The sequence below is a fragment of the Chelonia mydas genome, chromosome 5 (genome assembly GCF_015237465.2).
Source record: "Chelonia mydas isolate rCheMyd1 chromosome 5, rCheMyd1.pri.v2, whole genome shotgun sequence".
Taxonomy (NCBI): Eukaryota; Metazoa; Chordata; order Testudines; family Cheloniidae; genus Chelonia; species Chelonia mydas.
In genome coordinates, this window is record NC_051245.2 from 121,389,027 (window position 1) to 121,402,308 (window position 13,282).

Genomic DNA, 13,282 nt, shown 5'->3' on the forward strand with positions numbered 1-13,282 from the left:
TCTTCTGACCCCTTTTTCTCTAGGTGGCTTTGGATGCCCAAGACATCATGCGTGCCACAATGGTGGGTGCCAAGGATGCAGTCTGCAGCACGGTCACTGAGGCGAAGGATGCAGTGACCATCATGGTGAGCATGGCCCAAGGGGCTGTCCAGGAGAGCGTGGAGGTGACCAAATCCGCCGTGACCAGCAGCATGAGCACAGTGATGGGCTCCAGCATGGGGCAGATGGCTGTGAGTGGCATAGACACAGCACTGGGGAAATCTGAGCAGCTGGTGGACTACTACCTCCCCATGACAGAGGAGGAGCTCGGTAAGAACCCCTCTGCTGAATACAAACCAATGTGACCCTGGTGTCTTGGGGTGCGGCTTGGACTCACAGCTGTTCAGAGTGCTCACAGCTGAGCTGCCAAAAGAGCCACCTCTCCTTCAGGCTAGCTTTCAACCTAGCTTGGCTACTAGCCCTCCCTTAGTTCCTTCATGCTGGGCCCTCTGCTCGCCCTGTCTGATGGCTCTGACGCTGCTCCTTGTGCAGCTCCGCGCTGCCTTACTGGTTGGTGCTTCAGGGCATCCAAATGTGCCCTGGGAAAGATTCCATCGGTCACAAGTTTTGGGAGGGCTGAACGCATCCCTTTGTATCCTGGCCCAACGCTTTGTATCCTGGCCCTGCCAACCGGTGGTGCAAGTAGATTTTAACTCTTACCAGTACGGCGACTATTGGGAGGGATCCAAAAGGGCAGGGGGGGCACATGACTCCCCCCAAACAACCACACCCTGCCTTGTGCAGGGGGGTCTACAGACTCCAGACAGGAGATGCAACTATGTGGAAGGGCTGGTGGGGGGCCGGCTGGGGGCAGTACAGCCACACGGGAGGAGGTGCCAGGGTTCTGCTCCTTTCGCTGCTGCGGTTCCTGAGAGCCCTGCAGTTTTCAGTGGATACCAAATGTCATTCCAGTACGTCATACCAGCAACAAATGTCTTAATGGTGCGGTGTACCTGACCTTACTGCCTTACTTGTCCCACTGCTGCCAACTGACCCCTTCCCCCTTCCAGCTGAGCTTGCCACAACTCCCCTTGAGGGGCCTGGAGAGGCTCCTGCAGAGCAGCGGAGTTACTACGTGCGTCTGGGTTCCCTGTCGAGCACGCTGCGCCAGCGAGCCTACCAGCACGCCCTGGGCAAGATGAGACAAGCCAGGCAGCGCACCCTGGAGGCCCTCTCCCAGCTCCAGCAAATCATTGACCTGGTAGGAACACGACCCCTCTCCCCTGCCCTGTAGCTGCTGTGGGTCACGGTCTCTGCAGCCTCCCGTGGTCAGTGCCATTGGCACTGTTTGTTTCTGGGCCCAGCTGTGTCGCTGCAGTAGTGCTGCCTGCCTGCTGCCCACACCAAGTTGTGGGAGAGCTTCCCTGGCCAGCCGCCTCCTGCTCTTCCCAGCGAACTGCCCTCTCCTCCTGCAGATCAAGCAGGCCGTAGATCAGAAGCTTCACAATGGCCAGGACCGTCTGTACCAGATGTGGCTCCAGTGCTGCAGGGGGAAGTTGGAAGGGCAGGAGGAACCAGACTCCGCAAAGGTATTCTCCTCCTTCTTGCCCTCACAGCCTTGCTCCAGTGAACTCCCCCCATCTGCAGGGGAAACTTGCAGATACTCCAGTATCTTTCTCCTTCCAGCAGGTTGAAGCTCAGGCTCTAGCCACGTCCCAGAGTCTCACCCAACAACTGAAAACCACCTGCCTTACTCTCCTGGGCAGCATCCAGGGCCTTCCCAGCACTATCCAGGACAAGGCCCAGCAGGTCTCAAGCAGTATAGAAGAGCTCCAGGCCTCCTTCTCCAGTGCCAGCTGTTTCCAGGATCTGTCCAGCAGTGCCCTTGCCCGGAGTCGGGAGATGGTGACCAAGGCCCAGGAGTCCCTGGATGAGCTGCTGGAATACGTGACGCAGAACATTGCCCTGGACTGGATCGTGGGACCCTTCACTCCCGCGGGAGACTCCCCACCGTGTCCTGATGAGCTGGTGGAGGAAGGAAAAAAGGTGGAGGCCTGAAGGGTTCCCCCTGCTGCTGGAAGGAATCCAGCTGAATTGCCTGCATAGCTAGTGTGGGGTCTCCTCGCTGAGGCCGCAGTTCTGCTTTGGCAGATGGTGGACTGAGGTCAGCTCTTCCTTCTGCAGAATTAAAGAACCTAAATGTCCTTTCCCAGGCACACTTCCCCAGAACCATTTATTACCGGTTACAGGGTGGCATCACTAGTCATGCAGGACTGCATCCCTTGTAGGGCTAGTCTGCTTCTCTCAGAACATGGATTGTAACTGACATACAGCTGTCTTCCACTGTACATAGGAAGTGCTCCTCAGCTTGATATTTTTCCTAGCTCTTTGTAATGTGTAAGACTACGGTTTATAGCAACAATAAACCTCAACTGCATTCAAATTCCTGTCTGCTTAAATTGATTCCCTCCCTGGCTCATGCTCTGTACAAACATATACTGTATAGGTGACCCCATGCCCCTCTTCCCCCCGCCCACACACACACACCCCTCCACCCACTTTTTATCAGGCAGGGCTCCAGAATTGCTGAGCTTGTCTCCTGGGTGAAGGCATCTCTTCAGGTGCATCCATTTGACACTCTACCATTACTAGGTTCTCAGTTCTCCACATACCCTCTTTCCTCTCAAGGCCAAAGGTGCGCTATCTCAGCAACCTGGGTCTTTCCCTCTGTTAGTTGGTCTCAGAGTGTGTAATGTTGCCTTGCTACCCACTGGAAGCCAGACGCCTGTTCTCAAGGGGCTGTTGCCTCCTTCTACTTGAGAAAAGTCTCAATGGAAATGAGCGAAGTTAAAAGGGTCACATACAGTAGTGGGAGACTGGCAGGCCTTGCCTCAAGCCCAGTGCAAGAAGCTGAACAGGTTGTAAGTGTCTAGGAGAAGAGATGGTGAATTGACAACTCCAGGCAACTGGGATTTAACAAAACACACACAGGGAAACCAGCTGCAAGAGAGAGCAGCAGATAGTCTTGCTGAAGCATGGACATCAGCCAGCCTGTGTCCTTCCTCCCTGCTGTTAGCCAAGCACTGGCCTAACCTTTCCTACTGCCTAGTGTAAACCTAGCCAGGCCAATAACACTACAGGCACATGGCTCAGGGTTGTGGGAGATCCATAATAGGACCAGTGCTGGGCTTGTAATGCATTTTCCTGAGAGCTTGTGTCTAGCCTTGAAGTCACAAGTGTGTAGTGTCATCTAAGCAGCTCCATCACTGTTGCTTATCCTAACTAGGGCTTGAGCTATTAAAAAGCTTTAGGCAAGGAAATGTCTCGGGTTCAGTATTGCAGCAGCACCATGACCAGGAATGGGTGTGTAGCTCTAAAGGATGGAGACTAGTAACCAAACTGGTGATGTAAGCAGCTCCCAGGGCTGGTTACGCCTGATCTCATTGGACAGGGCCTGTCTTGTACTCCAGTGGACTAGAGCTACAAAGCTCTTCATAGACTCCTAGAATATGGGGCTTGGAGGGGACCTCAGGAGGTAATCTAGTCCAATTCCCTGCTCAAAGCAGGACCTATTCCCAACTAAATCATCCCAGCCAGGGCTTTGTCTAGCCTGTCCTTAAAAACTTCAAAGGAAGAAGATTCCACCACCTTCCTAGATAATGCATTCCTGTGCTTCACCACCCTTCTAGTGAAAAAGTTTTTCCTAATATCCAGCCTAAACCTCCCCCACTGCAACTTGAGACCATTACTCCTTGTTCTGTCCTCTGCTACCACTGAGAACAGTCTAGATCTATCCTCTTTGGAACCACCTTTCAGGTAGCTGAAAGCAGCTATCAAATCCCCCCTCCATTCTTCTCTTCCGCCGACTAAACCATTCCAGTTCCCTCAGCCTCTCCTCATAAGTCATGTGTTATAGTCCCCTAAACATTTTTGTTGCCCTCTGCTAGACACTTTCCAATTTTTTCACATCCTTTTTGTAGTGTGGGGCTCAAAACTGGACACAGTACTCCAGATGAGGCCTCACCAATGTCGAATAGAGGGGAACAATCACATCCATTGATCTGCTGGCTATGCCCCTATTTACACAGCTCAAAATGTCATTGGCCATCTTGGCAGCAAGGGCACACTGTTGACTCATAGCCAGTTTCTTGTCCAGTGTAACTTCTAGGTTCTTTTCTGCAGAAAAGTCAGAAATTCCCTAATTGACAGGGAGCGATCACTGAGGCTAATTTGCCTGTGTAACTGGAAGTGTGTCACATACCCTGCTGTGTTCTGGATTAACAGAGGCCCCTCCAACACACTAGCTCGGTGGAGCCCTGCTGGGGTGAGTAAAGGTCCTAGCCTGCTCCTTTTAGGGATATGGAAGAGTCAGTGCAGACTTCAGGAGTGCTGGTTAGCTAACGTGACTCCTGTGTTCAAGCCCAGTGAAGCTCTTTCCTCTTTAGTCCAAATCTAATAAAAATGTGATGTCAATGAGTGGATTTGACATCAACCGATATTAGCTTCAAACTTGGATAGAAGTGGGAGCTAGATTTTCTTTACACCATGAAGAATGTTGCAGCCTACGTTTCGTGAGTGCAGCCCCTGTAGCTAATCTTTCCGTAGAGAAGGAGCGGTTCTAACACATCCCCAAGCCAGTGTCAGACCTAAGAAACCTCATTGAAAATGTTGCTGGGCCAGTCTTAAGTTATGTAAAGCAAATGCAGTAACTGACTAACACACCAGATGCAGTATTTATTGTACAAGGAGCAGTGAGTTATTTCAGCAAACCCCAAACCAACGGGCTGGAGTGTTTAATCCAAAGGCCTGTTGGAGGATCCAAGGTGTGAGCAAAGAGATCACACCAGCTACACCCCAATGGTCTGAATATTAGAAGGAGGAATGGGAAAAGGAAAGAGATGCTTCCTGCCCCCAGCTGGCTTTCTCTCCTGGGTGGCACCCTCTGGATAATTAGTGATTGTAGCTGTAGATCCCAGGTAGGAAGACTTGTAGTGTGCTCTGAACATGGTTGGGCTTGCTTCTTCTGCTGGCTGCGTATGTGGGAGGGCTATGGATGGGAAGGTGGTTGCTAAGCCCTGAGCATGCAATGGTCTCTCTGTGCTGGGGATACTTGCACCTGTGCAGAACCCTCTGGAACTCAGCTACTCTTCCCAACTGCCTGTTGAAGTTACTGAGGTCTGAGTAAATTCAGGGGCTGGTTTGTGCAGGGCTCATTATAGAATCAGGGCCTAAAACTGCCCCACTCTGGCCCTTGCAGCCACTGAAGCTGAAGATCGTGTCCCTTGATGGAGGCCCACTCACATCGCTCTGTGGGACAGACACATGGGTATGAACATCTAGGCTTGCTTTAAAGGAGTGAGGTGAGCACCTGCCTCAGCCCCAGGCCACTGTCACTCTGCTCAGCTGCTCCAGGCATTTGCACTCCCTGCTTTGATTTTACTCCCTGTGTGAAGGGTGATGGGGAGGTTATGGGAAGAAGTTATACATGGTGTGATCTGCTGTCACTCCGGCTGGGAAGGGCCTTGAAGGTGGAGTAACTAGGCCAGGAATGATAATGGGGAGAGGGCAGAGCCGAGCATAGTGGCTATCACTGACATCACCCCCCCCCAAACTTTGCCCTGAGCTTGTCTCCCCACTTAGTCCTTCCCTGTGGCTGTGTCATCCCCGTCATTTCCTAAATGCTCCCCTGATTCCCCCTGAGCCTGGGGGTTCCACGTATCGAACTGACGCTTATATTGGAACTGCTAACTGCACTCAGTCTTTAACCCCTTATTGCCCAGTGTGGGGCAACCTAACTCTCTTTGCGGTTCTGGGCCTAAGTCACTTAGGCCTTGCAATGACGAGAGGAGCAATAGCTAAATACCTTTAAAAATCTGTGCCACGTTCTCTTCCCTGGTCAAGTCAACTAACGGGAAAGCTATAAATGAACTGAGGAAGCAACTTGTACCAGTTGGGCCAGAATAACTGCCCCAGCCTCTTCTGGAGTGGGCAAGAAAGCAAAATAATACAACAGCTATCAGCACTCTCCTCTCTTAGATGGTTTTACTGACAAAAAACCTTCTACACTGAAAATCTTACCAGGGAAATGGCGCGTAAAGGCGCTCTTCAGAGAGAACAACCGGAGTACTCTGAGAATATGAAGCATTCTTATTATTTGTATTACCATAGCATTTCGAAGCCAATCCCATCGTCCTAGGTACTGTCTTAACACAAAGTAAAAGACCTGCCCCAAACAGCTCATAATCTGAAACTAGGTTTCCAGGCCTCCAGGATTGTCCTGAACTCTCCAGGAATTAAAGATTAATCTTTAATTAAAGATTGTCATGTGATGAGACTTCCAGGAATACATCCAACCAAGACTGGCAACTCTGAAACCCTGGAACTTTTCAGGGGCTCACAGCCCTCACTGGGCAAAGTTGAGAATGCAGCTGTGTGATTGGTCTCCTGAGCTGTCTGTCAAGTGTGTCCAGCCCCATGATGACATCATCACAGGAATATAATGGCTGAGACCTGGAGGAGGTCTGAGTACTGGTGAAGGATTAGTAGTTTGGTAAGATGTGTGGTTAAGCTATGTCTTAAGTTCCGGGGGTGTTTAGATGGTGGCTCTCTCCTTACACAGAGTGTGACTGAATGTCTTGCCTGATGGCCAGCAGAGACTAGGTTTGAATGATCAGAAGCTCTTAGCTACTTTCAGTACTTGGTAGCTGTACTTGTGTAAAATGTTTTTAGTTGAGTCTTCTGAGTAAACAGTCCAGGGAAGGAAACTATCTATCTGCCTTCCAGACTGGGAGGCCTGGATTAATGGTATGTTCTAGGAGATGGAGACTTCCCTTGAGGAGAATAGAATATTTAACAAGGAGAACTAAATTAGAGCCTGGACTATGAAAACCTCTCCACCTGAGCAAAGTTATGTTGTTCCCACTCAGGGATGGGGATTGGGACTTCTGTCTGTTGTCTGAGTTCTGGCTTGTCCTAATGATCTGCAGGTGGAAACACTTGACTGAGGTGGCTGATTCAGCTGAGACTGGAATGCTGGGTAACCAATATGTATCTGAAACAGATAATGCAGGAAACACTAAAGGAAAACAGGCCTGGTGCCTTCCCATAAGGGAAATACTTCCTGGCCCTAGCTCTCTAGTTAGTGGTCTCACTCTCGCCTCTAGGGGTGATGGTGTGAATTTACCTGAACTGGAATCTATTTGTTCCTTTACCAGACCAGTCTTTACCTGATAATAGAAAATATTTGTATTTTTACCAGCTTAATTGGCTTTAAAATAACCAGCCTGCCATAGTGAGCATCTCCTATGTAGACTCATAGATATTAAGGTCAGAAGGGACCATTATGATCATCTCCTATGTAATTCGGTATCCAGGGAGACTCCTACACTACTCACTCAAGAGGTCCCTGAAGGCTCCCTAGTGGTACCTTCTCAATTCAGTGTTCTGTGTGTGTAGTCAATGGCTACTATCTTCAGCAGGATAACTTCTGTCAGTGGTTGTACTCTGGGATAAATGGAATTAGCCCTGGTATTATCTGGGAAAAGACTAAACTAGAAGGGTGCCTCTGATGAGCTGTGCAGGTGTCCTGGTGCTCCCCTTGGGAGGCATTGTTGGGTCTAGAAGTCTGAGGAGAAGCTTTGGGAGTGTGTAACACTGACAGACCGTAGTGATCAGCAGGATCAAATCTGGGACCTCTGGAGCTAAATGCATGAGCTAAAAGCCATAAGGCTCTTAGCTAAGACTGTAGAGCGGATGCGTTAATCTCTGTCTCTCTAACTGGTCCTGGTGCCACGAAATGGGACAGAAGAACATACCCAGAAGGTGTGTGGATTACAAGTGCATCCCTGGGCTTGAGGAACTGGCTGTCTCTGAGCCTGCCTTAGATCAAAGGTTTAAGGCCCTGGCCTGCTCTCTGTAGAGAGAGACTTACTACAGGGGGACAACCTGGTCTCCATCTTAGAGAAAATGGACCGGGAGCAGCTCTCCTGGTATTCCTACACAACATTGATTTCGCTGTGTTCTACAGTAGCCACTCAATATGCCTTTTTGGGTCTTGCAGGGACATCTCACTCCACCATGTTTGCTAAGGAAAATGAACCACAGGTGGAGATCCAGGTGGAGATCCAGGCAGAGGAGCAACAGGTGGGTCCCTCCTGGGGAGGCAGGTGTGCTTGGCGGCTGGAATGACTGTTCGAGCTTGAGGGTCCCCACTGCTGGAGACCGGGACTCGTAACCACAACACTAGCTAATGCTCCAAGTTCTTGTTCTCAGAGTGCTGTAGTCACTGCCCACAAGTGCCCCCTGAAGCCAGGAGGAGCACCGGCACTGGTGACCCTCTGAATGCTGTCTCCACTCGAACACCGGCAAATCCCGCTGATTGTAATGCCCAGTGCGGGCATTGTACCGGGTGCTGGACCGAGACATGGTTCCTGATCAGGAGAGGCTGCACTTGGAAAGACAAAAGGTCTCTCCATTCCTGTTCTCACTGATGGAATGAGACCGTGACACAGTTCTGTTTTGTTGGTCGGTGTGCCAGTATGGAAATGGCGTTCCTGAGACCTTGCTGAATATAGGCAGCTGTTCCAATGGGACCAGGCTTCTGGGTCTGTAACTAATGTCACAGGCAGGCCACTGAACCCCTGCTGACAGGGACCGGAGACTGCTTAGCTCTGAGGACAGTCTCCTACAGAATCAGTAGTTTGCAGAAGGAAAGACAGGAGGGGCACCTTGAGAAGCCAGGAGCTCTTCCTCAGCTGACTCCTCTTTCCCTCCCTCAGACTGCAGCGGACAGGGTGGCTGGCCTGCCCTTGGTCAGCTCTGCCTGTGAGATGGCCTCTGCCAGCTATGCTGCTACCAAAGAGACCCACCCAGCCATCAAAGCAGTCTGTGAGGTGGCAGAGACTGGGGTGAGGACCATCACCTCTGCTGCCATCACCGGGGTACGGCCCATCCTGGCCCAGCTGGAGCCACAGCGTGAGTAAGGGAAGGGAGGCAGGAACACTCGTGTGTGTGGAGGGGGAGGTGGGTCTGGGGGCAGGCTCAGCCTGCAGTGGCTCTAGGCCCACTACTGAACTCGGCCTCCAACTGGCAGCAAACAGAATCCACGGACTCCCTTCTCCTGCTCCCCTGAACTTGGCTAGCTCCTAGACGTGATCTGACCAAGGCATTGTCCTTGTCCAGCAGGGCTCTGACGGCTGCAGCAGCTGTTGTTGGACTCTTGCTCAGGTACCAGCGGGGATCTGGGCCAGCCTAGAGGAGGGCAGTGCACAGCCACAATCCCTGGTGTGCGTGGCTGGCCCAGTACCACACAGCCACATGCACTGTGTATGGCACCTAATGCCATGGAGCAATACCTGCTAGAGGGTACAGGAAGCAGCTCCAATGCTAAAACGATCTGAGCCCATTGCAGGCACTGGAGACTCCATCCACCCCCAGCTTCTCTAGAGGGTTTCAGAACAGATGACTGGCAGCCGGATCTCCTGAGTGCTAAATCTGCGCTGACCCAGACTGGTTCCAAGGCTTTCAGCAACTTGCCCAACCCCTCTTCCTTGGCTTCCCCATCAGTAACCTGGGGACACTTGCTTAGGAATACCAGTCCTCCAATGTACACGGATTAGCAGCCCCACGAGATCTGTGCACATGAAGGAATTAAGGGAACGAGTTCTGTGGTTGTTTCAGTTGCAGCAGCCAATGAATATGCCTGTCGGGGTCTGGACAGACTGGAGGAGCAGCTGCCCATCCTGCAGCAGCCGATTGAGAAGGTAACCACATGAGTGTCACGGCTGGTCCTGGAGCAGGATGAGGCTGTGGGCCCTTCACTTCCGCTAGGTGTTCAGTGACCTCTCTACTGACCCCTCTTCCTCTAGGTGGCTTTGGATGCCCAAGACCTCATGCGTGCCACAATGGTGGGTGCCAAGGATGCAGTCTGCAGCACGGTCACTGAGGCCAAGGATGCAGTGACCAGCATGGTGGGCGTGGCCCAAGGGGCTGTCCAGGAGAGCGTGGAGGTGACCAAATCCGCCGTGACCAGCAGCATGAGCACAGTGATGGGCTCCAGCATGGGGCAGATGGCTGTGAGTGGCATAGACGCAGCATTGGGGAAATCTGAGCAGCTGGTGGACCACTACCTCCCCATGACAGAGGAGGAGCTCGGTAAGAACCTCTCTGCTGAATACAAACCAATGTGACCCTGGTGTCTTCGGGCGCAGCTTGGACTCAGTGTCCACAGCTGATCTGCCAAAAGAGCCACCTCTCCTTCGGGCTCCCTTGCAACCTAGCTTGGCTACTAGCCCTCCCCTTGTTCCTTCATGCTGGGCCCTCAGCTAGTCCTGTCTGATGGCTCTGACACTGCTCCCCGTGCAGTTACTCGCTGCCTCACTGGTCGGTGCTGCAGGGCATCCAAACATGCCCTGGGAAAGTTTCCATCAGTCACAAGCTTTGGGAGGGCTGAACGCATCCCTGCCTTGTATCCTGGCCCTGCCAACTGGTGGTGCAAATAGATTTGAACTCTCTTACCAGTACAGCGACTCATAGGAGGGACCCAAAATGGGGGGGGGCACATGACCCCCACATGATTCCCCCCCAAACGACCCCACCCTGCCTTGTGTTGGGGGGCTCTACAGACCCCAGACAGATGCAACTACATGGAAGGGCTGGGCGGGGAGTGGGCAGCTGGGGACGGTACAGCCACACCAGAGGAGCTGCCAATGTTCTGCTCCTTTCGCTACTGCGGTTCCTAAGAGAGCTGCAGTTTTCACTGGATACCGAAGGTCCTTTCCAGGACGTCTTATCAGCAATAAATGTTTTAATGGCGCGGCGTACCTGACCTTACTGGCTTGTTTGCACCACTGCTGCCACTGACCCCTTCCCCTTGCCCCTTCCAGCTGAGCTTGCAACAACTCCCCTTGAGGGGCCTGGAGAGGCTCCTGCAGAGCAGCGGAGTTATTACGTGCGTCTGGGTTCCCTTTCGAGCACGCTGCGCCAGCGAGCCTACCAGCACGCCCTGGGCAAAATGAGACAAGCCAGGCAGCGCACCCTGGAGGCCCTCTCCCAGCTCCAGCAAATCATTGACCTGGTAGGAACACGACCCCTCTCCCCTGCCCTGTAGCTGCTGTGGGTCACGGTCTCTGCAGCCTCCTGTGCTCAATGCTGCAGTAGTGCTGCCTGCCTGCTGCCCGCACCTAGCTGTGGGAGAGCTTCCCTGGCCAGCCGCCTCCTGCTCTTCCCAGCTAACTGCCCTCTCCTACTGCAGATCAGCCATGCCAAGCAGGCCGTAGATCAGAAGCTTCACAATGGCCAGGACCGTCTGTACCAGATGTGGCTCCAGTGCTGCAGGGGGAAGTTGGAAGGGCAGGAGGAACCAGACTCCGCAAAGGTATTCTCCTCCTTCTTGCCCTCACAGCCTTGCTCCAGCCAACTCTCCACATCTGTCGGGGTGTGTCATAAGTATAAAAGAAAGGGTAACCACCTTTCTGTATAGAGTGCTATAAAATCCCTCCTGGCCAGAGGTAAAACCTTTCACCTGTGAAGGGCTAAGAAGCTAAGGTAACCCCGCTGGCACCTGACCCAAAATCCCCAAGGAGGGGACAAGATTCCTTCAAATCTGGAGTGGGGGGCAGGGGAACAAAGGTCTTGGTCTGTCTGTGTGATGCTTTTGCTGGGAACGGATCAGGAATGCAGCCTTACAACTCCTGTTAGGTTAGTAAGTAAGCTAGCTAGAAAATGTGTTAGATTTTCTTTTGTTTAATGCCTTGTAAAATATGCTATGCTGGAGGGAATGTGTATTTATTTATTTTTTGTAACTTAATGTTTTGATAAGAGGGATTCTCCATGTTTTGAATCTGATTACTCTGTAAGGTATTTACCATCCTGATTTTACAGATGTGATTCTTTTACCTTTTCTTTAATTTAAAATTCTTCTTTTAAGAACCTGATTGGTTTTTTCTATTGTTCTCAAGATCCAAGGGTTTGGGTCTGTGCTCACCTGTACCAATTGGTGAGGATTATTCCCAAGCCTTCCCCAGGAAAGGGGGAGTAGGGCTTGGGGGGGATATTTTGGGGGAAGACTTCTCCAAGTGGTCTCTTTCCCTGTTCTTTGTTTAAAAGGCTTGGTGGTGGCAGCGTACGGTTGAAGGACAAGGCAAAGCCTGTACCTTGGGGAAGCTTTTAACCTAAGCTGGTAAGAATAAGTTTAGGGGGTCTTTCATGCAGGTCCCCACATCTGTACCCTAGAGTTCAGAGTGGGGAAGGAACCTTGACAGGGTGACTTTTGCAGATACTCCCATCTCTCGCTTTCTCCTTCCAGCAGGTTGAAGCTCAGGCTCTAGCCATGTCCCAGAGCCTCACCCAGCAACTGAAAACCACCTGCCTTACTCTCCTGGGCAGCATCCAGGGCCTTCCCAGCACTATCCAGGACAAGGGCCAGCAGGTCTCGAGCAGTATAGAAGAGCTCCAGGCCTCCTTCTCCAGTGCCAGCTGTTTCCAGGATCTCTCCAGCAGTGCCCTTGCCTGGAGTCGGGAGATGGTAACCAAGGCCCAGGAGTCCCTGGAGGAGCTGCTGGAATACATGACGCAGAACATTCCCCTAGACTGGATCGTGGGACCCTTCACTCCCGCTGGAGACTCCACACTGTGTCCTGATGAGATGGTGGAGGAAGGAAAGAAGGTGGAGGCCTGAAGGTTCCCCCTCCTGCTGGAAGGAATCCAGCTGAATTGCCTGCATAGCTAGTGTGGGGTCTCCTCACTAAGGCTGCAGTTCTGCTTTGTCAGATGGTGGACTGAGGTCAACTCTTTTGCAGAATGTGAATGTCCTTTCCCATGCACACTTCCCCAGAACAATGTATTACCAGTTACAGGGTGGCATCACTAGTCATGCAGGACTGCATCCCTTGCAGGGCTAGTCTGCTTCTGTCAGGACATACATACAGCTGTCTTCCCCTGTGTATATAGGAAGTGCTCCTGAGCTTGATCTTTTTCCTAGCTCTTTGTAATGTGTAAAACTAGGGTTTAATGTCACAATAAACTGCAACTGCATTCAAATTCCTGTCTGCTTAATGTGATTCCCTCCCTGGCTCATGCTCTGTAGAAACATATACTGTACAGGTGACCCCATGCCCATCTTCTTCATACACACAAACCCCCTCCACCCACTTTTTCTCTGGAAGGACTCCAGAATGGCTGAGCTTGTCTCCTGCGTGAAGGCATCTCTTCAGGTGCCTCCATTTGACACACTTCCATTGAGACTTTTCTCAGGTAGGAGGCAACAGCCCATTGAGAACACTCGTCTGGCTTCCAGTGTGTAGCA

The 13,282-nt window shown here is 51.8% G+C and overlaps 1 protein-coding gene across 13 annotated transcripts in view; it reads left to right on the top strand.

Moving 5' to 3' along the window:
- LOC119566724 (perilipin-3-like) overlaps window positions 1-13,282 on the top strand; it is a 57,721-nt gene that overhangs the window by 34,984 nt on the left and 9,455 nt on the right. For 5 of the 13 annotated variants that reach the window (XM_043547460.1, XM_043547458.1, XM_043547452.1 and 2 more), the window contains exons 5-8: window positions 24-309; window positions 1,050-1,240; window positions 1,455-1,568; window positions 1,666-2,422. The exons of 2 other annotated variants lie outside the window; for them this stretch is intronic. In XM_043547460.1, coding sequence (XP_043403395.1) covers window positions 24-309; window positions 1,050-1,240; window positions 1,455-1,568; window positions 1,666-2,037 — 963 coding nt within the window. In that variant the 3' untranslated portion in view covers window positions 2,038-2,422. Of the gene's footprint in view, window positions 1-23; window positions 310-1,049; window positions 1,241-1,454; window positions 1,569-1,665; window positions 2,423-6,473; window positions 6,530-8,038; window positions 8,122-8,756; window positions 8,953-9,657; window positions 9,741-9,845; window positions 10,132-10,862; window positions 11,054-11,230; window positions 11,354-12,283; window positions 13,018-13,282 lie in introns of those variants that run through there. 6 more of the 13 variants (XM_037903122.2, XM_043547464.1, XM_043547455.1 and 3 more) reach the window with 4 other exon arrangements.